Genomic DNA, 25,765 nt, shown 5'->3' with positions numbered 1-25,765 from the left:
GCGGGGCTGGGAGTGGAAAAAAGGGGCGCGGGGTCCCCAAAGGGGAACAGCCAGGAACGGGATGCGGGGAGATGGGGAGCACTGGGAAAGGGGTGCAGCGAGGTGCGATGCATTAAAGAGGGGGTGCAGGGAGATGGGGAGCACCGGGAAAGGGGTGCAGGGAGGTGGGATGCATTAGAGAGGGGGTGCAGGGAGATGGGGAGCACCGGGAAAAGGGTGCAGGGAGGTGGGAGGCAGTAGGGAGGGGGTGCCTGGAGATGGGGAGCACCGGGAAAGGGGTGCAGGGAGGTGGGATGCATTAGAGAAGGGGTGCCTGGAGATGGGGAGCACCGGGAAAGGGGTGCAGGGAGGTGGGAGGCACTAGAGAGGGGGTGCCGGGAGATGGGGAGCACCGGGAAAGGGGTGCAGGGAGGTGGGAGGCACTAGAGAGGGGGTGCCGGGAGATGGGGAGCACCGGGAAAGGGGTGCAGGGAGGTGGGAGGCACTAGAGAGGGGGTGCCGGGAGATGGGGAGCACCGGGAAAGGGGTGCAGGGAGGTGGGAGGCACTAGAGAGGGGGTGCCAGGAGATGGGGAGCACCGGGAAAGGGAGACCACCAGGAAGAGGCTGCAGGAAGATACCACAACGGATGCAACGTAAAGGTGGCACAGGAATTTGGGGTACTGGGTCAGACTGGCACCCAACCAAACAGTAGTTTCAGTGAAGGGTAAAAGAACATCTGGAGATACATATATGTATGTATGTATATATGTATGTGTATATATATATGTGTTGCAGACATGGTGGGCTGAGCTGCCAGCATAGACCTTGCAGCACCTGTGCTAAGTAAGCAATCTGTGCTCAACTTTCTCTTGAAAGATGATGTACCTGGATTACTTTACTTAGAAAAGACTTTTTCCTCTGGCCTGGGAGTTACTACAACACCGATGGCAGATCCTTCTTAATTCCTGTTATTTCTCCCTCTGCGTTTCTAAAAATATGGAGAGGAGCACGACCAAGTCATGGGATGACACAGATGTGCTTCAGTATCTCCCACACCATCACAACTCTCCTTTTTCCATCCCCACCTCCCTCCAGTGCTGCCTTCCACAAGCCCTGATGGGTGTTCTAAGCTTTCCTCCAAGCAATGTCATTTTGGAGTTTGTCCCTGAGAAATCCTCCACCTCAATCCTAATTTCTGGCTGGATTTTTTCCTGCAGAGATCAGCTTTCCCTTCTTTCTCTTTGTTGGTTGGGAAAGTGTGGTTGAAAGCCTTGATTGTGTCCATCTAGAAGGATTTACCAATGTCTTTCAGACTTCCCACATTTAGCATTTCAATGATTATTTGTGTTTTCTTGGAAAACCAAGGAGACAAATTGCAGCAGCAGCTACTCTTGAGCTTTGTTGCTCAGACCAGGCAGAGTCTTTGCTTGATCTCTGCTTGTTTTATTTCCCTCTTCTGTCATGTTGAAAACTGATGGTGAAAGGAAAAATGCTTCCAAACAAGGGTTTTAAGTAGCAAAGCCCTCAGTGATGACTCCACAGTGGAAGATGTTCCCCCACACATCTTGGCACCCCATGGACCAAAGCCAGGGTTTCCCTTTCTGCCACATCAGGCTCTCCCTGGGACAGCTCCCAGCACAGTGGGATTAAAATTGTAAAAATGGCAAAACTGTGGTTAATGCAGCCTGGGTGAACTGGAAAAGAAAGATTAGAAAGACAGGAAAGGGACAGGGAGGAAGTCCCAGGATGGGGAATTCCCTTGGGGTCAGAGCCACCTCTTCTCCTGATAAACTACCCACCCCAAATCTTTTTGCCTGGGGGAGCAGACACGTTTAGGATGAGCCCGTGCTCTCCTCCTCATGGGGTTTCCTACAGGGATCAGTGCCAGCAGCTCTGAGGGAGGACAGGGATGGGCACTGCAAGCAGACCCTGCCCCAACTCTCTCCTATTCCCTACTCCTCCAGCCATTCATATTCTGTAATTAGCTATTTATTAATCATAAAAGAGGAGCTAGGACCGACCAAAAGTAAAATTTTTGGCAGAATTTATACATTTCCAGGGAATATTTGACAGAGGTGGGGGAAGATGGGCTTTGAGCAAAGGCTGAACACAGCAGAAAGGCCAAAAATTCATTAGCAAATGCCTGCTGAGTGTGCACTTGTTACAAAGCACAAAAATGGGAATTAAATATGAGCCCTGAGATCAATACCCCAGGCAATTAAACGAGCCAGCAGGGAACAACTCCCCAAGGCGCAGGTAGAGAGAGGGGTGAGGATACTGGCACCAAAATGAAACCCTGTCATTTCATGTCAAAAACTACTGCTAGAAGCATCTTCCACTCTTGGAAAACCTAAATAAAATAATGTATTTAAAAAGGCTTTCTCCTGGTGCTTATAATTACAACTGGTTGAATATTGGAAAGCTGCTCCTGAGAAGAATTGCTGGAGAAAAGCACACCAGAGTTTGCAATTAATATTATTGCAGTAGGAAAGTGGAAAACTTAAGCTTCAAACCCTCATCAACCATACTGACACTGCTGAGAGAGGCACGGATTGTTCCCTCTTGCAAATAAAACACTGATGTAAGAGAAAGTGAGTGTGAGATAAGCCATAGGCAAAGCCATCACTTTGGAAAACCTGCTCATGCCCCAAAGTGCTTGGATTAAATAAACCAGCTAGGAAGAAAAATCCTAAATTATCTTTTAGTCCATAGATTCATCACTTTCTCCATGTTATTTAAATTTAGGATTAGCCAATTTTACCCCTACAGATGTCCAGGGCTGTGATACAGAAGAATCAGGCATCTGGAGATAGATGCAAAATCCTGCAGGTGCATTAGGCATGGGTGGAGGAGGAAATTCAGGAGGATCCCAGGTCTAAGTGCTTTTTATCTCCTTTTATTTAGAAGAAAGGTTGGTGCTTCCAGGTTTCTGCACAGCCCTGAGATGGGGGTCAGAGTCTAGTTGCCAATAAAGGAACGGTGTTGGCCACCTTCTGTAAGCTGAGCACTGCCCAGCTTCTCATGGAGTGACAGGATAGGAGGGGAAAATTCCCCTGGACTGGGCAGGATGGTGATCCCTGTCTCATCACAACTCAGATCCGAGCTACCCAGTGTTTGCTGGCTGCTTCTCCCACCCCTTTTTGGGATCTGGAGATGGCCAGACCACAGCCACACAGAGACCCCTCTAAGCCTCTGGGATCCCCTTGCACCTTGCCAAAATGTTCACCTTAAAAATCCCCACAGTATTCCCGCTGTGGGAGGGCAGTGTCAGGACTTAGCAGCCTCCTGGATTCCTCAAGAGCAATTGCTGTCTATTTATGCCTCTGGAAAATGTGTTTTTTAATGGGGGTACATTAAAGCCCGAGGAGAGTCAGCCTAAGAGGCAACTGGAAGCAACTGAAATTAAAATAGCTAAAATTAGCCTCCTCAGCAGTGAGTCCTCCCTCTGATCTGAATGCCGAGGTACACATGACCCAGGCGTGCCTTTCTCACTTTCCCTTCCTGCTGCCATCCCATTCCTGGGCCACTGGGCACGGCTGCAGCTGCTGCCACACCCACCCACCACCCCGAAGAAGGAAGGAATTGTTCCCTGGGAGGGTGGGCAGGCCCTGGCACAGGGTGCCCAGAGAAGCTGTGGCTGCTCCTGGATCCCTGGAAGTGTCCAATTCTGGGTTGGATGGGGCTTGGAGCAGCCTGGGATGGTGGAAGGCGTCCCTGTCCACAGCAAAACAAGATGATCTTTAAGATCCCTTCCAACCCTTTAACATTCTATGATTATATAGATATATAAAAGCACCTGAGACCCCATATACCACTTTTTCAGGCACTATACACAGGCCCTACAGCCCAGCTAACCAGGACCTATGGAGACACTCCTTGTACAGTGCATAGAAGCCTTTCAGGACCTGTACATAAGCCCCTCAGATCCTACAGACACACCATTCAGGGGACCTGTAAATATGCTCCTTGTACACTGTATACAGGCCTTGAAGGACCTACAGATATGGGCCCCTGGGACCCTATATACAGCAGGCCTTTCAGAGCATACACATATATATATATATATATATACACACACCATAGATAGGCTCCTGAGACTATATACAGACCTTTCAGAATATATATATATAGATATATTTATGTATATATACTCCTCAGAGCCTGTCTACAGGGCTTTCAGAGCCTCTGTCTATCTATGTGGGCCCCTGAGACACTATATAAAGACCCCTCAGAACCTATATATATGGGTCCCTCAGAACCCATACACAGGCCTTTCAGAGCTTCTGTCTATCTGGGCCTCTGACACCCTATATATAGAGCTTTCAGACTATCTACCTACGTATAAATAGGCGGGCCCCTCAGACCTTATATACAGACCTCAGAGAACCCATATATATATGGACTCCTGAGACCCTATATACAGGCCTTCAAGTACGTCTAAGCCCCTGAGGCCCCACACACACTGTTCAAAGCCCTATACCAAATCCCCTCAGCCCCTACAGACGGGACCCGCCGGAACACTCACCACACGCTGTATAAAAGCCTACACAAAGAGGTTTCTGAACCCATACACACGCACGGACCCACCAGAACCTGCAGCGAGCCCCGCGCCCCTCACGGCGCCCAGCAGGACCCCAAGGCCACGCCCACCAATGCAGGTCCCGCCCACACGCGGCGCAGGCCCCGCCCACACGCGGCACAGGCCCCGCCCACACGCGGCACAGGCCCCGCCCACACGCGGCACAGGCCCCGCCCACACGCTGCGCAGGCCCCGCCCACACGCGGCACAGCCCCCGCCCCCGGAAGCTCGCGCATGCGCGGTGGGCGTGGCGGCGGGAGCGGCGGCGGGGCTGAGCGGAGGGACTGAGGTGAGCGGGATCCTGAGGGGGCCGGCTCAAGGTTGAGGAGCCGTCGGTCCCGGGGCTGCAGTGTTCCCGGCCTTGGGGCGGATGGGGGCTGAGTGGATGCCAGAGCCCAGAACTGGGCGGGGAGGGGGCGTTCCCAAGGCACGGGGAAGTTTAAGGCCCCGGAATATGGGTCTGCTTAGGCCGTAGGTGTCAGGGGAGTTCTGCGGGCTGAGCAGGGGTTCCCGGGCCACGGGGATGGAAACGGGCCTAGGGGGAGTCGCAGGCCCCGGGAATAGGAGGGTCCTGCCTCCCGGGGCTGAGGGACTCCAAGGCCTCGGGGGTGAGGGCTCCTGGCTCCCGAGGCTTGGGGCTAAGGGGTCCCAGGCTGAGACAGAGCTGCTGCCCGGGATAACCAGGTGTTCCGGCACACACGAGGCTCGGGATGCCGTGTTCTTGTGGCTTCTCCATCCCCCTGGGAAATGACCGCGGGTCTGGGGCTGCACGGCGGCGCTCGGGAACGGGGGTCCCCCGGTGTGCGGCGCCCGGGGGCCCTGCAGGGAGTGTTGTGGGGCTCTCCCACCGTGCGAGCACCTGCCTTTGGGTTACTTCTCTTGCTGGTTGTGGGATGCCGGCGGCGCTGCCCGGGCTGTGTGAGTTATCGCCGTGTGTCAGAGCTCACGTCAAAACACTTTCTCTTGATAGAGGTTCTTTAAAGCTTCAACTCTGCTGAATGGCCCCAGCTGCGTTTGATGTGCAGTTTGTGTCGGAAAAACTTTAGGGTGAATTTGAGTTAATGTACTGCTCAGAGACCAGAAATGCCTGATGTTTATCACAACGAGATTGATGTGCTCTGTACTTGCCTGTAGTTTAATGAACTGCTTGGGAAGGATCTGGCTGTTTAGTGGGGTCTAGGGGTGTGGGCAGGTCAAACCAGGCAGGATTTCTGGAGGTTTCTCCTTTAGAATCCTCATTGCCAGCAGGCTTGAGCTAAAGGCCTGGCTTATCTTTAATTCCTTTATTCAGCTGTTGACCATTTTCCTCCTCCTGGCTTTTTTGGCTCAGTCTGAGATGCATTTCCTGTGGTCGATAAACTGAGGTCGAGTATGAGCACTGCAGGGCATGACTGCCAGGAGGAAAATTGTGTGCAGCACAAAGTTATGATCTTCATTATGCTTTTTTCTCATCTTTAGAACAGGCCCCAGATGAGAAATACTTCTCTGTGTTCTCTGTGACCTCTTTATCTGCAAACTGGGAGCTAATACACTACAGGTGAGGATGGTACTGCTGAGTGCTGAGCATGTCCTTGCTTTCAGGTGCTTTAACTGGTGAATTCATAATGTGGCTGATTGTTACCCTTAATATACCCTGCGTAGAATTATTCTTGTCCTGGAGCATTCTCTTAGGGCTTTTCTTAAAGCTGTAGGAGAATGAGTTGCCTTTTTTTTGCAGTGTACAAAGTTGTGCTGACTTTCCTGGTGCAAGTGCTTGGGCACACTGAGCCCTGAAAGAGGTTTGTCTGCCTGTAGCTTTCTGTCAAGCCAACCTCAGCTGTTCCACCACTTTCATAAAATGCAAAAAAACTCCCAACACCAAAAAAACCTGAAGTAGTCACTAAAAATGTGTTTGAACATAGGGAGGTATATAAAAAGCACCAACAAAAGTACAACCAAAGCTAATAAAAGATACTTAAACTATGTGTTTGTCTATCTGGAGCAACAGAGCATTTAATGACTTCTCACTGTCAGAGGGCAGGGTTAGATGGGATATTGGGAAGAAATCCTTCCATGTGAGGGTGCCCAGATAAGCTGTGGCTGCCCCTGGATCCCTGGAAGTGCCCAAGGCCAGGCTGGATGGGGCTTGGAGCCACCTGAGATGGTGGAAGGTGTTTACAGTGAGTCTTAAGCTCATGTAACCCCTCTTTATTTCCTTGTGGAAGTGGCTTGTTCTCCCAATGACCCATTTCCTGCAGCAACTTTTGTGGTATTCCCTAATGCTTCCTGAGCCCAGGAAGCTGAAATTCCATGCCCTGGAGGAAAAAGAATTATGTGCCTTGATTCCATCATCACTGTCTGCCTGCTGGGACCCTCTAGAGAACCCTGTGTGTCACTGGGGCTGACACTTCTCCCTGCAAGTTCCTGTTGCACCTCCTGGCTTCCTGGGTAAGCTCATGGCAGAGTTTGAGGAGACATGATCCAGTTGTCCTCAGGCTGCAAGACTTGAAAATCATTTGAAGTCTGGGCAGGGCTTTGAAGCAGCAGCTCAGAAATGTTACTTTTTTCAGGTGATAGTTGAGGGAGCCATCAGGATGTTTAGATCTGGAATGTGGCAATAACCATTTTTATTTTCTTGAGCAAAATAAGTTCTGTAGCAGTCATATTAAGTTTATTATAAAAACATACTGTTTTATGCTGTTCCAGTTGCTGCAGTAACACTTCCTGAAGTGATCTGGGATATGGAAATGCTTGGGTTTTTCTTCCCAAGTTCCCAGTTGACATATTGGGGCCAAATATTTTAGCTCAGTACAGTGGGGCTGAGGATGCTTGGGTACAACAATAAAAATAACCTTAATTGTATTAATTCCTGGTGCTGTGATTTCCTGTTGGGATGTTGAAGGGTGAAAAACTGTCTTGGTGTAGATGTGACTTCAGGTGGGATGATGTCGTTTGGGATAATTTATCAGGAAACAGTTACCCAGGGTCTTTGGGTGTTGTACACCTTTGAGATTAAAATTGCCTTTCTTTTTTAAACTGAATTGTTCTAAGAAAAGTGTGCTGTAAATGGTGTGGCTCCCTCTTAAACACAGAAAGGAAAGACTATTTAACAACCATCCAATTCCACCCCTGCCATGGGCAGGAACACCTTCCACTGTCCCAGGCTGCTCCAAGCCCTGTCCAGCCTGGCCTTGGGCACTGCCAGGGATCCAGGGGCAGCCCCAGCTGCTCTGGGCACCCTGTGCCAGGGCCTGCCCACCCTCCCAGGGAAAGAATTCCTTCCCAATATCCCATCCTTCCCTGCCCTCTGGCAGTGGGAAGCCATTCTCCCTTGTCCTTTTGCTCCATGTCCTTGTCCAAAATCATTCTGCAGCTCTTTTGTTGGTACTGAAAGACTGAGGATGAATATTTATCTTTAGGGTGATGCATTTTACACTTCAAGTAAAAAATACATGGACTCATAGCAGAAGGTGAGTAGAGCCTGAGGCACTTTGTCTCCCTAAGCACACACCATCCAAAGCCTGTGGCAGCTTCACCTCTTAGTTTTAGATTTAAGATACCTTAAAAGAGGAAAACCAGACTGTTAGATCATGAATTGTTTTACTGTGGCTTCTGTGGACTTATCTGAAAAGTCCTTGGGTAGTAAATTTTGAGTTTTGCTTGTCTACTGCCCTGTCTGGGAGTACAGTCACTTGTTTATCCCCAGAGAAACTTGCTAAGGAGTTTATTTCTGTGCATTCTGGATTTAACTTCTCTTGAGAGCAGCTTTTAATTGTAGTCCCACCATTTGAAGAGCTCCTTGTCTGTGGGTGTGGGGCAGGACCAGGTTAGAAGAACCAAAACACTGATGGTTGTAACTGGGAATTTTGTACTGAGACTGGCACAAGGTTTGGGTTGGGGATTTTTTTCTGGGTCTCCAAGGTCTCTCAAGGTAAAATTCCTAGTTGTTTCTCTCACTTCAGCTCTGTGATGTGGAATCTGAGATCCTCATGTAGACAACAAGAAAGAAGGTCATGGTTTGAGACAAGAGGAGTTGCAGCTGACCTGTGTTTGAAACATGAGCCCTGGGAATCTGTGTGGCTCCAGAATTCATGGCCTGTCTGTGATGCAGACAAAGCTGCTGTGCTGACACACACCAGCCAGCCCCAGTGTCTGTATGGACCAGCTGTGTTCTGTACCACCACTTGAATTTCTGTGTTTTCATTTGTTTCATGCAAAGTTCCCACCTCTGGCATTTTTTGCTTCATGAGCTAGAAGAGCAGTGGGGGTTTTGTCACAAAAATCCCAGTTGTGATACAGACAGGTACCTGAGGTGTGCCTGCCTGCCCACCTTGGATGGAGCCATGTGTTTGCTGCTGGCTTTTTCCTGCTGAAACCCAGCTCCTCAGGCTGTGTTTTACAAGCACAAGGCACTAGCCTGGCACTTTCCCCTCTCTGAAGTTCAAGGTAATCCAACAAAAGCAAAAGAAAAGCAACTGCAGTGATTCAGACCTGCCTTTCCTTTTTAGGGCGAAATCAATGCTGTACTCTTCTGCTGATTTCCCAAACAATCTCCATCTGGTAGATGAAACAGAGGTGCTGTGAATATTTTTGTCTGTTTCAGTAAGTTTTTAATTTAAAATTTCTTTGTGTAGAAAAGAGAGCCACCAAAGTACATGACTCTGGCCAGGAAGAAGCATTTTCTTAAGGAGGATGTGGCTATACATGATGTTTCTGTTTAAAAGGCAACTTCAGCCAAGGAGAAATTACCACATTGTGATATTCAGGTTCTTGGAGGGTTCACAGATCTTTTTCCTCCTTGTCACAGAGGAGTTCAGACTTCACCATATCAAATTCTGAGACAATCCACTCTCTGACATGCTTCAAAAAACCTTTGTCTCTTTCTGAAGCTGGAATTGTATCTGCAGGTAACTCAAACCTGCCAAACTGCCACCTTGTCAGCCTAGGGAGGCTTTTGCTTTGTTCTAAATTTTTCTCTTCCAGAATTAATTTTTCATGTTTATTCATTAGGAGTTAACACTGGTTTTCTTGGAGCCCAATGAGCCATAAATATTTCTTAAATGTGACTACTCTGAGATATTTTTTGTTTCTTTTGAGGTACATGCAGGTGGATGACTGTTGGATGAAGCTTCAAGGAGAGTCTCTCCATTCTTAGGAAAAGTTAGGAATTCTCAGGGAAAACATGCCCTGTGGACACAGATTGTGCAAGGCAAGTTAAATTAGTCAGGCCATTAAGCAGATGCATTCCTGCTGGCTGTAACTTTTTATAGGAAAAGGCAGATGTGTTATGTTTTCTACCCCTCTGCCAACAGGTCTTTGATGCTCCTTTGCTCCTCAAATCAGTGTGGAAATATCTGTGCTCTAGTGCACCTGCTGGAGTGGCTGGTTTGCAAAGGCAGCCTGAATATTTGAGAATAACAGTTGGAAAAAGGAAATTTCAAAGTACTGATGAGGGTAGAAGTAGCTTAATAAAGGGTGTGAAGTTTTTTGGTTGGTTTTTGTTTTTACAGCTCTTCTAAATTACTTTTGACATCTCTAGATTTTTCTAGGGAGCTTTTCGTGGCTGGGGTGTACTGCAATGTTTTCTAGGCAGAAAAGTTCAAGGAATGTGCTGCATTTTGAATGGAGAAGGGGAAGCTTGAACCAGGAAAAAACAGCATTTGGCATTTGTTTCTGTGCAAGTTTATAGCTGCCTCCTAGAAACCTACAGTGCATTGCTGGAGTCTGACAGTCTGAAGTAGCAAGGAAATGGTGTATCCTTGTGGAGGTGCTATTTTCAGTGCTGCTGCAATAGATGGGCCCAGTTTACTCTGTTTTGGTACACTCACTTTACATTTGTGTCTCCAGAGCTGTGCTTCATGGTGACTGCATCCATCTACTCTCAGGTCCTCTGGTGACTCAGCTCACAGGTGAAATTTGGGGTTGCTGTTGAGTTTGCCAAGTTTCTTCTGCCAGTTTAGTGGCACCAAAATATTTCCCCAGGATGTAAACACTCCTGTTTCCCTTTCAAGGGAAGCCCAAGCCAGCTACTGTCCTACATCCTTATAAATAATCCAGTTGCAATTTCTAAAAAATGTTTTATTAAAGCTAAATCTAAAAGCTTGTGTGTTTGCAATGCATAATCTTCTCTCCTTACTCTGAGAATCAGTGCAATTATTTGGCAGAATACAGCAGCTTATGAGGGGAGGGATGTCACTGATCATCTCTGAGGGGAGGCTGAGCCATGGCTGAGTGTAGTTACAGAGCTGTGCAGTTGGGGATTGGTCATTTCCAGGGCTGAGGATTTTAGGAAGAGGTGAGACTTTACTGCAATGACAATTAAAAAGAAATTGCTGGGCTATGGCTTAAGTTTGTGCATTGATTGATACCTGGTAGACTCTACATCATTTTGAATCATGCTCTGAAACAAATCTGGTTCCTCTCCAGCAAAATTAATGGGATCAAATATTGCCCCAGTCTCCTACCTGAGGAGAAATTACTTTTACTGCTAGATTTCATTTTCCCAAAACTGATTTATGTGTCTTGGTAGGCTAATAACTTCAGTAAGGTATGAAATCCTTTATCTCAAAATTGTGCTCAGTAAACTGAAAATTTGGAGGGGAAAAGAGCAGGAGCTGTTGGGTCTGTTTTGGAAATGGGGGAAGGAGGGGATCCAGGTGTTTCATTACCTGGAATGCACCTCCTGGCACCCTTTCAGGAGTTATTCTTAGACAAATTTCATGGAATAATAGAATGGTTCCTGTTGGAAGGGACCTTAAAGCCCATCCAGTGCCACCCCTGTCATAGGCAGGGACACATTTTCCTATCCCAGGCTGCTCCAAGCCCCATCCAACCTGGTCTTGGACACTTTCAGGGATCCAGGGGCAGCCACAGCTTCTCTAGGAAGAAGTCATGACTGGTGGAGGCAGGTTGAAGCTCTGAGGTTTTTTTCCCCGTGGTTTATGAATCTCAGTGTTTACAGTGAAACTTCTTTCCTGATTGCTTCACCCTTTCCTTTGCATGTTGAGTTTTCCTTTCCATTTGATTTATTGTCCTTTTTTCCCCATTTTAATTTTTCCTTCGTCTCCCCAATCCTCTCAAGAAGATGGAGACAGGAGAGCTGGGAGCTGTTCCCCTCACTCCTCTGCTGTTGGCTCTGGTTTCAGTGAGCAGGGCTGAGGGATAATTGACAGTCAGGGGCTGAGATGGGAACAGGTGAGGAATTTTCCTACAGCATCTCTTGGGTCAGGATGTCTTGATGTGCTCTGGCAACATCAAACTTGGCTTTTTAATGAACACACAGCTTCAGAAAGCTCTTTGAGTTCTTAGTGACTCCATCTCAGCCAGTCTCTGCATGAATTTTTATGCCTAAATGGTGCCTCCTAAATACACTTTTTTTTTTCCCAGAAGATCTTACTGCATAGCAGTATATTAAAATTTACAATTGGCATTCTGCACTAATTCATGGGCTTACCATGTCCTAGTAAAATTTTTCAAATAAGTGTGTGTGACCCCTTCTCTGATGAAAAATTAAACACCCACTGGCTTCTTGAATTACTGTTGTCCTTCTCACATGCTTGTGCTGCCAAGGCCAGCTTTGACATCAAAATGCTGCTTCAAGTGTTTTATCTGCTCTGGATCTCCAAAAGATCTACAAAAGTTTAGTGCTGGGGGTACCCAAGTGTGGGTAGCCCCTTTTCCTCAGGCTGAGCTGCTTAGTGCTTTCAGTCTTGGAATCATGAGCTAATTAGGGAGCTGGAAAACCAGGAGCAAGTCTTTTTGTAATCTCCTTTTGGTATCTGAAAAAGGATGCAAGAGTTGGGATCTTCTAATTCTTTTCTGCACTAAAAATATCTAGAGCTTTGGAAAGGCCAGAGGTGGACAGCTTGTCTCATTTTCCTTGGAGACCAGATTAGCAGACAGAGGGTCATTGTTTGGGGAAATCAAATACCCACATCAAGCCAGAAGTGATGTAACTGTTGAAATAATGTTGCATTGCTTCTTTTCACCTGACCTGATGGTCTCAGTCAGAGTGGAGCATCTTTTGTCCTGGGTTGGAAGTGGTGTTTTCCTAGTGGGTTTGAGTCTCTCTGTTGACTCTTCTGCTTTAAAAAAAACACCTATGAATTGTGGCATAAATAAACGTAGATGGGTCATTCTGTTCTGGAAAAAAGCCCCAACTATTTCATTTGTCCAAGGATATTGATTCAACCTCTGAAAGTAACTACAGAGTTGTTCTGAGCAAGAATTTAAGGTAAGGTTGGCTTATCTCTTGGAAACATAAATACAGTCTACATATTTCCTTGTAGCTGTAGTTCTAGAACATCATGATAACTCCAAAATAATAAAAATAAGCAAACATAAAATTTAAGTGTTTGTTGGGGTTTTTTTTCCTCTAGGCTGCTTTGTTGTATCCTGTAAAAAATCTTTTATTATAGTAAATCATTCAGGAATAGGGATTGTAAGCTGTAATCATATCAGTTGATGGGAGTTTCATACTTGATCTCAGTTTTGTTCCTAGTCCTACTGCAAACTGGTGTTGAGCTTTTTGTTGCTGCACAGGACAAGATGCTTATTTTTAATCTTTCTAAAAGTGAGCATCATCTTTCTCAAGTGATCTTGACTTCAGTGCCTGGAGTTTTTAGCCAAATATACCAAATATCAGGGCACTTTTGATTTAAAGAAAGGAAATTGTGAGAGAGTGTAGAAATTGCAGATGACAAATTCAGCTTCCATAGGGATTTTTTAAATTGCTCTGAGATAAAGATGCTCTTTATTTTGGGGCAATTGTGTGAACTGCTTTCAGCTCTCTCAGGCAGTTGCCACCAAGTGAACACTGGGCAAACATCCCAGCAAAATCAAGGATGGAGATTGCTTGGACAAAGCAGATAATTTAGTGTTTCTTAAGGCTCAGGCAGAGTAAACATTTATGCAGTACTAAAGTCAGTGATCAGAAATGTTGTAAAAAATCTCTTCAAACTCCCAAGGAAACGCTGTGGGGCTTAATTTCCATTTTGGTTGATTAAATGATGCTGGCAATACTTCTCTTATCCAATACATGTTAGGAATATAAAGTGTAATTAGGATGAGGAGCCCTAGAAAGGGCAAGGATAGCTTCTTGGGGAAAGGAACACATGCAGATTTTCCTCTGCATATGGAACAGAAATTCATCCCTGGAGACAAAATGGGAACATCAGGTTTGTGTAGAGTGGAAATAATTTTAAATTTGAAATCAGAGTTGTTTTTCATAACCATCTCGTTCAGAGCTGGAGAGGATTGGATCAGTGCTGTTAGCTGCCTGCATTCTGTTAACATTTGAATTTTAAACCTGTTTATTTGAAAAAGAATAAACAAAACCATAATTCCAATTTTAATAGGAGCACAGATGAATATCAAATGGATGCTGTTTGGATGGATTCACTGTGAGCACTGAAATTTGCTGTGTTTGCCCATAAACCAGGGTGGGGATGGATGCACAGCCTGTGGCTTTGCCACCTCCACCATTTCTTGTGCTCCCACCTCCCTTGTCCCAGGACTGGGCAAAAGTCTTAGTCTGAACTTAATCTGAAAAAACCCACTGAGCAGGGATTTGTTAACAATTTTTCATTACTTGATTGTGCTGTGAAGTCTTCAGGGCCTCCTCTACCACCTCTTGCCTTTAAAGATACTGAGCTTCAGCCCTCACAATTACCTGCTAAATATTTGAGTGTCTTCCCTCCCTCTTCCTCTGTTCCCATCCCAAATTGTGCATCCCTCCACTGTGGAATCCTGACCTGCAGCAAGTGGCACTGATACATCCAGCTCTCTGCGGTGGGAATGGCCTAACACACCACACACATGAGAGGTGTTTGCACAGACAGGTCCCAGGATCCTCAGTTTTGGTTCAGCAGAATAGTGTGGTGGCATCCTGTGTTGCAGAAGCAAATAGAAAACAATAGTTATGGCTTTATTTTTTGTATTCTGTAATTATTCACTGCCTGGGGATATGTGAGTAGAATGGCAAGAATGGGGAATAAAAGGAAAAATTAGGCTGCTGCTCCTCTGCGGTTTTTTTTGGGAATTCCTTTACCATTCTGTTCCCAATTTTATTGCTGACCTTGTGAATGAAAATATTGCATTTGCCTGAGAAATAAAACCTTTATTTCATAAGAACACGCAGCAAATTTTCTTTTCAAAGGCAGCATTTACCCTTCGCCTTCAATCCTGTGAGCTACCAAAATTGCTTTGCCTCCTGCAGCTGGTGTGTGATGAGGTGCTGTTTCTGTGGTTCCTTTTTCTCTGTTGTAATTATGTTTGGATTTGTAGCTCTGCTTTCCCATTTGTCTCTGTTCTGTTGGGCATATAATGGTGTATGGATTGTATTTTGTAAGCTTTGACACTTTGAAACTTGTCCTGTACTTACAGTTGCATATAAATGCTTTGCTTCAGGCTAGATAAAAAAAGGCATTTAAGAACAGTAGGGGTTTCTGAGGAAAATTTAAATGCCTGGGTTGGGTTTTGTTTGATAGGTTTGCTTGTTATTTGGCTAAATTTGCCTTTTAAAAATCCAGCTATGACTTTGCTTTTGGCTAAATGCCTCTTACCCGCTGTAGTTGTTTATCAGGTCTACCTGCCATCTTCCATGCCTTGGAAATTGAGAGATGGGCTGCAGATATTTCATAGAATCATGGAATGATACGGGTTGGTACGGACTTTTAAGATCATCCAGTTCCAACCCCTTGCAGGACAGGGACACCTTCCCTAAATCAGGTTGCTCCAAGACTCATCCAGCATGGCCTTGAACATTTGCAGGGATGTGGAGTCCACAGCCTCCGTGGGAAGGTGAGATTCCCTCTTGATGAGGGTTTTGCGGAAAGGCTGAGGAATTGGAATAACACTGATTAACAGCTGGATGTGACAGCCAGGTGTGTGTGGCATTCACATTCTCTGGACAGAGACATAATTCTCTCAGGAAAAGCACAGAGAGAAGAAGAGAAAACAATCTTTATCTTTGCTCCTTTGTTTTCCCCATATGGAGATTGTTTACCTGAAGTGGTTGCTGGATTGGATTCTGTTGAAAACTGTTTGGGTTCAGTGACCAGTCGGATCCACTTGTGGCTCGGGCTCTCAGCAGAGAAGTCACGAGTTGTTAGTTAGTTGATAGGTAAGTAAGAAGTATGTATGTAGAATAGGATAGTTTCTCTTTAAATAGTATATTAATATCATATAGTACAGTTTTAATAAAGCTATCCTTCAGCCTTCTGATCTGGAGCCAGACATCATAATTTCTTCCCTGTTAAGGTTGTCTTTTTTACTATAGGTGTGTGCCAATACCTGACACTCACAAGCATTTTTAATCTGTTTATTAGCCAGATTATGTGCCTCTTTCAGAACAGGTACTAAACACCCGGGAGTTACTCTGTGAAACTTTTCCTAGTTTAGGACCGGCAACCCTTGGAAACTTTGTTGTCCTGAAGCAGCTCTCATTCCGCAGGATGTTCCGGCTGCGCTTCCTGCCCGTGGCCGCGGGGCTGGCGGCGATGTCCCGGCATTACCATGGGACAGCCCAGCACCCTGGCATCCGGCGTAGGCTCGTGGTGGCGGCTTTCATGGGGACCACTGCAGCCACAGCGAGTGCCAGATTCCTTTGGCAGAGGTAATAGATGGATTTCTCATTTCTTTCCTGCCCCTGGTAAGTACCTGTGGTGCTTCTGCTTGTCCTGCTGCTGCTGCATGGAAGGAAGGTTGGTGAAGGGCTTGGAACACAAGCCCTGTGAAGAATGACTGAGGGAGCTGGGGGTGCTCAGCCTGGAGAAAAGGAGGCTCAGAGGTTACCTTGTCACTCTCTACAACTCCTGAAAGGAGGCTGTGCTCAGCTGGGCTTGGTCTCTTTGTCCAGGCACCAACTGACAAACCAGAGGACACAGCCTTAAGCTATACCAAGGGAATATAGGTTGGATATTAGGAAACGATTTTTCACAGAAAGGGTGATGAAGTACTGGAATTGCCTGCCCAAGGAGGTGGTGGAGTCACCAGGGTTTAGTTGAGGCTGGATTTGATGATCTTGGAGGTCTCTTGCAACCTGGTCATTCTGTGAATTCTGTGAATGGCTGTGGGTGATTCCCTGAGGAGCTGCTTTGCTGCTGGCAGTGCTCAGGACAGAGCTCAAGTGAGGCGTTGTCTCACACGGGCTCTTTGATGTGTTTTTCTGCCTCATTTCCTCCCTGTCTGGTGGTTTGTGGTGGTGTGAAGAGAGAAACCTTCACTTTCACAACTTTTAATTGAAACAGCACATCTGGGCAGGGTTTGCTCCTCTCTTTTTTTGTGTGATCTGCTGGCTGCTTAATATATAAATATGCTTGCAGCATAGGAGCAGAAGGGAATAGTCTGTCTTTGAGTGGGAAGGTAGCAGCACACAGGGTTGATGTGGATTTTAGGACACCTCATGGGTTCTGAGGCTCACAGCTCTTTCCTGTAACTGAGGCAAAAGGGGATGTTTGGGCCTTCCTGAGGTGATGCTCACTGAACCCTGGGGCTGTGCCATGCCTGAAGTAAAACAGGGACTCCCTTCTCTTCCATTACTTGGGAACAGCATGGCACCGGCAGTGTCGCTCAAGCACATGACTGCAATTGGACTCTAAAAATAAACTATTGCTGAAAGCTTGTGTTTTTTTCATTCCAATACTCAGGGGATTTGTTGCTGGCTTCCTGCTCACCTGTGGCTAGAAGGCTGAAGTTTTAATGCAGTGGAAGAAAGGTGATGGGAATTGTTCTGGCTGTTTCTTAGAGCTGTCAAAGCTGGCTCTCTGCTAAAAGGAGTTGCTTTGTGGAGGAAGAACAGTGTGATCCAGCACAGTGTCATTTTGTGCTGCATTTTGCTAATGATCTGCACTGATGCAGTCAGTGCCTCTGAAAGAATGGTCAGGATAACTCCCCTTTTCCAGCAGGGAAGAGTGTGGGGTTTTTCCACTGCAAACCTTTCCCTCGACATAATCAGAAAGTCAGTAGGACATCATGTTCTATATAGAGTTGTCCCAGAGACGCAGAGTTAATATCTCCCTTCTGTAGCAGGTTCCTCTGCTTTTAAAACCAGCTACGTTTTCAGGTGCTGATGTTGTTTTTATCAGGAGGATTGTACTTGTGCTATGTGGAATGCTGGGCCAGAGAGGGATTTTTGGCTCCTGGAGTACTTTGCTGTTCCTTGGAGGTCCTTGGGCACCTTCCTCAGCTGAAAGCATTGATAGAAATCAGTGAGACACAGCTCTCAACAATCTGGAGAGACTGACTACTTGCTGTTATTACTTGTTTTGCCTTTCCTTGCTCTGTCTTCTTCATCTTTTATAAATTTAAAAAGCACTAAATAGAATTGTACAGACTTTCAAGTATTCTTTTCCTGAGCCATAAAATAAATCCTCAATGTCAGCAACTGTAAAATAAAAGTGCACCTAAGCTTACGATGTTAATTTAATTACTTGGCTTAAAGCTGCTGAATAAAACAAGGAACAAAACTGATATGTTTGATGTAGAAAATTCTTCATACTGACATCTGTGGAAGTTTTAAATGGACTTTCAAGTGGGCATTTTAGCCTTGTTTAAAGAAATAAGGGATGAAGTGTAAATTTCTTTTGTCTTTTTGAAAATGCCTATTAGGTGATCAGTAGAGTTGGAGAGTAGGTGAATACAGAATGTTTGTAATAATATCCTCAGGTAGGTGTGTCCTGAGTTAGTACAGGAAGTAGCAATAAGTATAATTAATTTGTTCTAAGAGATAAATATGTGAATATTTCTTTACAGTTAAGGCATTAAAGATGTACCAGGCCAGATCAAGAAGCAGTTGGAAATTTTAAGTTTATTGGGCTAGATAAGTAGAAGATGGTGGTGGTGTGAAGAAAGACAGGAATTATCAGATATAGTCTGAAACCAGTGTATTTCAGGTGGATTCTGTAGGATGTGCTCTGAGCAGCAGCAGAAGCCAGTGCTGGGGTAAGTAAGCTCACACAAAGGTAGAGAAGAAATCGAGGAGTAAAAAGATACATATGGAAAAGTCCTGTAGTTGTATGATGCAAGATAGACTTAATGGTGTGTCTTCCCAAGATGGGAGGTGGGTTGGTGGGATCTTTGGTCCATTGTAGGTAAGTGTTGCTCTTGTTGCCTTCCCTGCTCTCTGGAAGTCCTGCTGCCTGCTTTTGGGGAATGTATCTCATCTAAATTATTATACAACAGGAGTAGCTCATGCTGATCAGTTTTCCTGTGGCAAGGAATATTTGAGCAGTGCAAATAGCTGAGCTTAGAAGACTAATGAAGTTTACACTTTCTCAGCAATAACTTAAACTCTCAGGATTTCCAGCTGGCAAGAGAAGCAATTAAGTACCTGGGCACTGGCATAATGAACTGAATTAATTGAAATTAATCTTGGTGCAGTCATTGGCTACTCTAAATGAGGCACCAATATATGAGAAGTTTGTGGCAAGCTTAATGTTTGTAAAAAATATTCTATTGCTGATCCTGGTGTAAAACTTGTACTTTCTAGTTTCTGATACCCATTTGGAATGTATTAGTAAATGGCTGCAGATCTGTTCTTCATGTCACAACCTTTCTTGGCTGAATCTGTGGGCGTCTGAAAGCACTTACATTGCATTTTGGTGCTGAAGCTTGTTAATCAGTCTAACGTTGAATGAAGTAAGGGAGCAAAGGTACCTTTGGGGGCACAGAGTGACCTCTGTAAGCAGAGTCATACCAGTGCTCTTCCTGACAGACTGAAAATACTTAGTAAATGATCCATTTCTTATCCTTCTGTGAATAAATTAGTGGTAAGAATAAGGGTAAGACACCTGTGTTGCTCTGGAAATTGCTGCCTCAGACCTGGACCTTGTTGGAGCCACTCCAGAGGAGGCCATGGAGCTGCTCCCAGGGCTGGAGCCCCTCAGCTCTGGAGCCAGGCTGGGAGAGCTGGGGGTGTTCACCTGGAGAGAAGAAGGATTGGGATTGGGAACTTGGAGCTCTTTCCAGTGCCTAACAGTGCTCTAGAAGAGCTGGGAAGGGACTGGGGACAAGGGTCTGGAGTGACAGGACAAGGGGGAATGGCTTTCCACTGCCAGAGGGCCAGCTTAGTTTAGATATTGGGAAAGAATTGTTCCCTGGGAGGGTAGGGAGGCCCTGGCACAGGGTGCCCAGAGAAACTGTGGCTGACTGGAGGTGTCCAAGGCCAGGTTGGATGGGGCTTGGAGCAATCTGGGATAGTGGGAGGTGTCCCTGCCCATGGCAGGATGTGGCACTGGAGGAGCTTTAAGTTTCCTTCCAAATCAAACTGGTTTGGGATTCTATAACTCTATTTAAGAGTGCACTGGTTTTTTTTTTGCACAGGTCCCAGGGACTTTAGAGTAATTTGCTTAAAATACATTTTTAATGGGAGAATTGCTGGAAATATGCTAGCTGAAACAGAGACTTCAAAAATCTCTCTTATAGTAAAACAAAGGAAACCACATAAATCATAGTCAAGAGGAGAGAAACCCATTTTATAGCTACAGATCTGTCAGGTACAACTTAACCTAATGTATGGAGAAAAGATGAAAAATTATAGGTATTATTCATGTGAGTTTATTTTTAGAGTTCTCATGTGTTTACGTGTTGGGGGGATGGAATGAGCTGATCTTTTCAGGTCTCTTCCAATCCAAAGCATTTTGTGATTTTATGCTTCTTTTTTAATTCTTTGTGAGAGATGGCACACTCAAGAGACTCTCTTTGGGATTGCTGTGCTGAGGGTTTTTTCCTAAGACTTCAAGACACATTGGTCTGGGAGTGGTGTCTTGAAAGAACGCTGTGTTTTCTCCAGTGGCTTTTGGCTGAATTACTGGGTTTTTTTTTCCATGGACACTGGGGAAGGAAAGGATCAGATCCTGGGGGTACAGCCTTATACCCCACTGTGGTCAGCTCTGTTTGGAAATGAAAGCAGCCTCTCCTGGATTAAGAAATACCAGATTTATGCTCACAAGGATATTGGGGTAATGTCAGGAACACCACAGCATTAGGGTGTCATTAGGGTACCTGCCTTTGTGGAGTTCTTGCCACAAATTCATTGTGCCAATTTATATTGGTGTTGAGTATGTGAGAAATGAGGAGGGAAGCAAAGTAGTAAAGAGCCCTGTGAGTGTGACAACACTGAAAAATTGGGTTGTGGCTCTTCATCCTCTCTGGTGAATTCCTTATTAAAGTTTCAGGTAACTAATTGAGGTGCTGAATATGGTTGAGCTGAGGATGAGCCAGAGTTCCTTGCTGAAAGTTCTCCTGATCCCTGGAGGTTGCCTGTTTTTATGAATGCCATGTCCTAGCTTGCTTTTTCATTACAGCATGAAAGCCCTGAAGTCTTAAGTGGCTTTTAAACCTCACTGGGATGTTCCCAGATGTTTACATACAGGGAGAATGGCAACTCTTAGTCAGCTGAGGAATATGTGTGTCAGGCAGGATTCCTCCCTCCTGCCTCTGGTTTGCTGACTCCTGAGGGCCCATCTCTTGTATTTTCTTCTGAGGCTGAGCAGCAACTGATAGCTGAGCACTTTGCTACTGCCTTCAGGGTTAGAATAACTGATCACTGTTATCTCTGGCACAAAGTTTTGTGATTTTTTTTTTCATGCTGTTCTGCTTCTGTCATTCAAAGAAGAAAAATACTTTCAAGTGAGGGGTAGTGATTCATTGGAAGACTTGCAACTTGAGGTGTTGTGCCAATGCTTAGTGTGAGTCCCAGCATCCTTCCTGCATGTGTATCCTATGGTTGCATGTGTTTGGCTCTCTTCAAGAATGGTTCCCCAGGAGAGAATTTATCATTGCAGACCTCTGGTAGCTCAGTGTTTTTGGGGAGGATGAGGAATCTAATCTTATTTCATTATTGGCCTTCTCTAAGCATTCAAAGAAGATATTGCTAAGTGGGTGGGAAGTAGACTTTGTTTCAGATTCAGTTCACTGGAGGGGAAAAAACTGAAGAGATCAGAATGGTTGAAGCATGGCAGTAGGGTTCAGGATCCAGGGCAGGCCCACTCTATGGGGAAAGGCTGGTGGCTGGTCTTGGCACAGAGTGAAGGAAGGCTTTGTATTTTAATTTGCCTTTTGTGCAGAAGCTGCAGCACTAGGAATTTAATTGCAAAGTCAGCCTCATCAAACAGGGGAGAGAGAGTCCTCACTTGCTGAGGGAAGGCCAGCAAGGTGGATATTTCTGGAGTTCTGGGGTTTTTTTCCCTCCAGCTATACTCTGACATCTACACTGAAAGGCTTTTTTTATGTGGGTTGAGTATGGAAGTTGCAGTTGTTGGAAGCCAAGGATTTCAGCAGAGGGTGGTAAAATACACAGAGAAGGTGCATGTAGCGAGCTTCTCCTTCAGTGGTTAATTCAGTAGTAGTTTGGCCAGTGGCTTGGAGGTGAGGAATAGCTGTTAAAACCTTGCTTGAGAAGTAGCCTACAGATTCTGCCTTACTCCTCAGCTCATTTTCCTGGATGCTGGGGTGGTGGTCTGGTTGTGGAGCAGAGTTAATTACCTGGATAAAGCAGAGGGAGGAAAAAGCTGACTGTATTCAAACAGCCTCCATCTGTACTGCTGGAGCAACTGACTTGAAGGAATGCGTGGGATGTGCTAGAAAAGTTTGATTTTTCAATTTCATCTATCTCTTCCCTGGTCTGCTAGCTGTCAATCACATGTTACAGGAGCAAATCTTTCCTGATACAGCTATTCTGCTGCACGTTTCCTATGGAATAGCTTAGTTGTGGCAGTTGATTTCCTGCTGCTTTTCTGTCCCTTTTCCCAAGAGGTTCCCTCAGAGCTACTTAAGATGGGTGTCATGCCTGCACAAGGGCTTTCCAAGTGCTGCTGGTGTAGCCTCAGCTGGCAGCTGCATTTTCAGCCAAACCCACAGCTCCTCAAGGGTGTGCCAGTGCAGATTAAACTTTCAGGAAAGGCTTCAGGACAGGTGCCAGCATGAACTTCATGCTCTCCAAGAGAGATCAGCTGCTGGACTGTTCTGGGGAAAGAGTTCCCCTACCTTTAAGTACTTGTGGAGGAACCAGGTTTGTATCGTGTCTCTGAAAGTTTGGTTCAGTGGAGGCCATAAAGATGGTGCTTTGCTGTAAGATCACAAATACATATTGGCAAGTTGAGACTCAGGGCCTTTTCAGAGTAGAAAGTGTGTAAAATCCATATCTATGTGAAAAGGCAGGATTAATGCTGCTCTTTGCTGAACACTTGTGTATTTTATTACATCAGACCCCTTTAATGGAGCTGTGTTCTGTCCCACTGTGGATAGAAACCTCTGAATCCCTATCTAAGCTGATCCCTTCCAACCCAAACCATTCCATAAATTATAGTGTCTTCTTCCCACCAGTACTGTGGACGTTTGCAGTTCTTTAGCCTGTTCCCATCTGTCTTGTACTGTGCTGTCAGTGAATTATTGGATGCTGATAAGGAGAGAGTTGTCTTTTATTTTGCTCGCATTTAAATTAATTGATGGAGCACTTATCCTCATTTCTCCTTCTTGGAAGCTGATGTTCTGAGATTGCTGCAAGCTGTGGAAGGTGCCCCTGCCCATGGCAGGGGGTTGGAATGAGAGGATTTTTAAGGCCCCTTCCAACCCAAACTATTCCTTGATTCTGTGAATCCTGGGGAGACAGACACAGACTCTCTTCTGTTAGTATTACATAGCATATCTGTGTTTTCCAGGAAACTGGTAGGATGAAGTATGTGTAGCCTTTTGTTTAGAGCTTGGGAAACTTCAAAAATCTTGGTTTGTTTTTGTTTTTCTCCCTAGGCAGCCCTTTTAAAACAAACTCACACAGCTGTAAATGACCACATTCATAGTTCTAGGCAGTACCAAAGTGGTCAAGGAGCAGCACCTGTGTGTGAGCTCATACTCTGTGACTAGTCCAAAATAAATCACCAGGAATGCAAAGTAAAGGCAATTTTACTTAAATTATGGGATGTTTCCCTGAGCTGTTTGAGTCCTTTAGAAAGTGAAATAATTTTGTCAAACCATTGGCTTTGTTGCTTGTGACATGTTAAGGGATCCTCAGAGATTATCATCTCTCTGATGTTAATGTGGTCTGAATTCTGTCTGATTCTAAACTGCTTTACAAGTAAAGCATGGGAAAGCCAGAGCATTGTTTGGCTTAGGGATTTATCCTGCTTTTTATTTAATCATCCCATTGCTAGTTGCAGTTCTGTGAGTTGCTCCTGATTCTGAGTGATTTGAAGTGTTGAGTCTTGGTCTATGAATAGAGTTGACTGAAGATCTTTGTATTTGAACAGCAAGGGAAAAGGGGTCCTGGGCTCTTCCAGAGTTTTATTTGCACCTTGAGGACAAACAACTCCAGTTTTATTGTCATAAATCCTGCAGCACTGGTGTTTAGAAGTGTCATTGGTGGAAGAAGGGGATAAAACAGCTTGTCAGCTGCTGGAGATAGAAAATAAATCAGCTGAGCTGAAACAAAAAGGTTGTTCATCCTGAATCCTGCAGTGCTGCGGGTAAAACACATTTCTGTCACTTAATACATCTTTTTGGGGAAGCAGAGATGGAAATTAGTGCTAGAGGAGGTATGATATGCCTTTCTCCTAGTGTTTCTTGCGTGTCTAGTTTTTGGGAGAGGGTGTTATAATTCACGGAGTGATTTGGACTGGGAAAACTTACTGTGGCCATTAGTCTGGGGTTTGATGTAGGGTGGAAATTTGATTACAACAGGGAAAAGTACACTGAATTCCAAGGGGACTGGTCACTTTTTTGCTTTTGCTTTGCAGCTCTCCCCGCTGAACTGTAACCAGTGTTGCACTCAGGTGGAGCCTGGCAGGACCATTTAGTGGCACCCCTCAGTCACTCCCTAAATGAGTGTTTTCTTTTCCCTGGTACAGGGCCTATGCAGAAGACTCTGTCAGACATGGCCCGAGGGCAGAGCCGGGGGAGAAGCACGAGGAGGAGGAGAGCAGCAGCAGCGAGGACAGGAGGGCAGTGGCCTCGGGTGATGAGGAGGCGCCACCGGAAGGGAAGAAGAAGAAGCGCTCTGGGTTCAGGGACCGCAAGGTACCGAGGGAAAACTTGCTCTGCACCTGTCTTTTATTTTCTGAGGAACCTCACTCTTTGGGAGCCTTTCTCAGCATATTGCCATGAGTTTCTGCAGGTCGAAACTTGTGTATTTGTGATCCTCTGAAATGGAGACCTCTTCTCCCACCTCTACTTATATGTCCAAAATAATCAAGGCTCCTGCACTGATAGCTGTTAAGATGGTGCATACAAAGTAGGGAATTGGTGCCAAAGCTTTTAAACCACTTGGGATATTCAGCATGTGTGTCTCTGAGTCCATCCTTTTGCCTGAGGATATACACAGTGCATGCAGGAAAAAGTAGAGGGTGAATGTGGAGGGGAGGGTTATAGGAAAAGGTGTACTTTAATTCTTCATTTAATTATTCTGTGCAAATGTACTTGTTGAAATACAGCTTTGGTCCCCCTTCTTGGTTAGTTCTGGCTCTCTCAATGCTTCTAGCTATTTCATTTTCAGATCAGACACATTTTCAAGAGGAGGAAAACTTGAGTAATAAGCTCTATTGTTGGCTTGTGACCTCCCTTCACTCTTGGGCAGTTCCAGGAGCTTTGGTCACCTCAGAACTGACAACTGGTTTAGCACTATCTGAAACCATTGTTATTAAAGGATGTGTAACTGGATCTGACAGAATCCTGTAACTGGGAGCTGGCAGATAGCAGTATTTTATTTTTTTAAGCCCATCTGGATGTCAGTTTTATAGGGCTGCGTTGGATGATGTAATATCTTTGCAGCACCAAAGAGGAGAAAGGAATTGTGAAGAGAATCTAGTCCCATTTTGTTATGATTTGCTTCTGATATTTATTTTTAAGCCTGTATTCTAGAAGTTGCATCTCATTAGCTGTTAAATTGTGGATAGTCATATATAGTGGCTTAACAGCCTCTCATGAAAAATTAAGAGTTGTTTCCTTTAGAGCTGCTGAATCATTTTGGTTCCTGGTCAGAAAAGATTACACAACTTGTGATTTCAAGTGCCTCGTGGTATTTGGGGCTCCAGACTTTCTCCTGTTGTGACATGTTGGTGGCAGCTCAGTGAAGTTACGTAGTAAGATACTGTGCTGAGATATTCAGAATTGTCCAGGAATGTGGGTTCTTGGAAGCTGCTAATTTTCATGGCAGCTGGGTGTCAGGTGCTCTGACAGTGCTCTTGCCAGTACTACTCAAGAAAAGCAGGTTATTGGCTTTTTCCAGTGTTAGCAG

General features: G+C 45.4%; 1 protein-coding gene across 13 annotated transcripts in view; it reads left to right on the top strand.

Moving 5' to 3' along the window:
• Positions 1–4,794: 4,794 nt before the first annotated feature.
• The window catches only part of MICU1 (mitochondrial calcium uptake 1), an 88,621-nt gene continuing 67,650 nt past the window's right edge, over positions 4,795–25,765 (top strand). For 2 of the 13 annotated variants that reach the window (XM_085583888.1, XM_085583884.1), the window contains exons 1-6: positions 4,795–4,849; positions 6,019–6,097; positions 9,048–9,141; positions 9,637–9,748; positions 15,992–16,153; positions 24,381–24,549. In XM_085583888.1, the coding sequence (XP_085440014.1) occupies positions 15,993–16,153; positions 24,381–24,549 (330 nt within the window). In that variant the 5' untranslated portion in view covers positions 4,795–4,849; positions 6,019–6,097; positions 9,048–9,141; positions 9,637–9,748; position 15,992. The remainder of the gene's footprint in view (positions 4,850–6,018; positions 6,098–9,047; positions 9,142–9,636; positions 9,749–15,991; positions 16,154–24,380; positions 24,550–25,765) is intronic. The other 11 variants (XM_085583887.1, XM_085583879.1, XM_077784797.2 and 8 more) reach the window with 7 other exon arrangements.

The sequence above is a fragment of the Lonchura striata genome, chromosome 6, assembly GCF_050655825.1.
Source record: "Lonchura striata isolate lonStrDom1 chromosome 6, ASM5065582v1, whole genome shotgun sequence".
Taxonomy (NCBI): Eukaryota; Metazoa; Chordata; class Aves; order Passeriformes; family Estrildidae; genus Lonchura; species Lonchura striata.
Note: the sequence above shows the minus strand (reverse complement) of the source record. Positions and strands in the feature narration are given on the sequence as shown.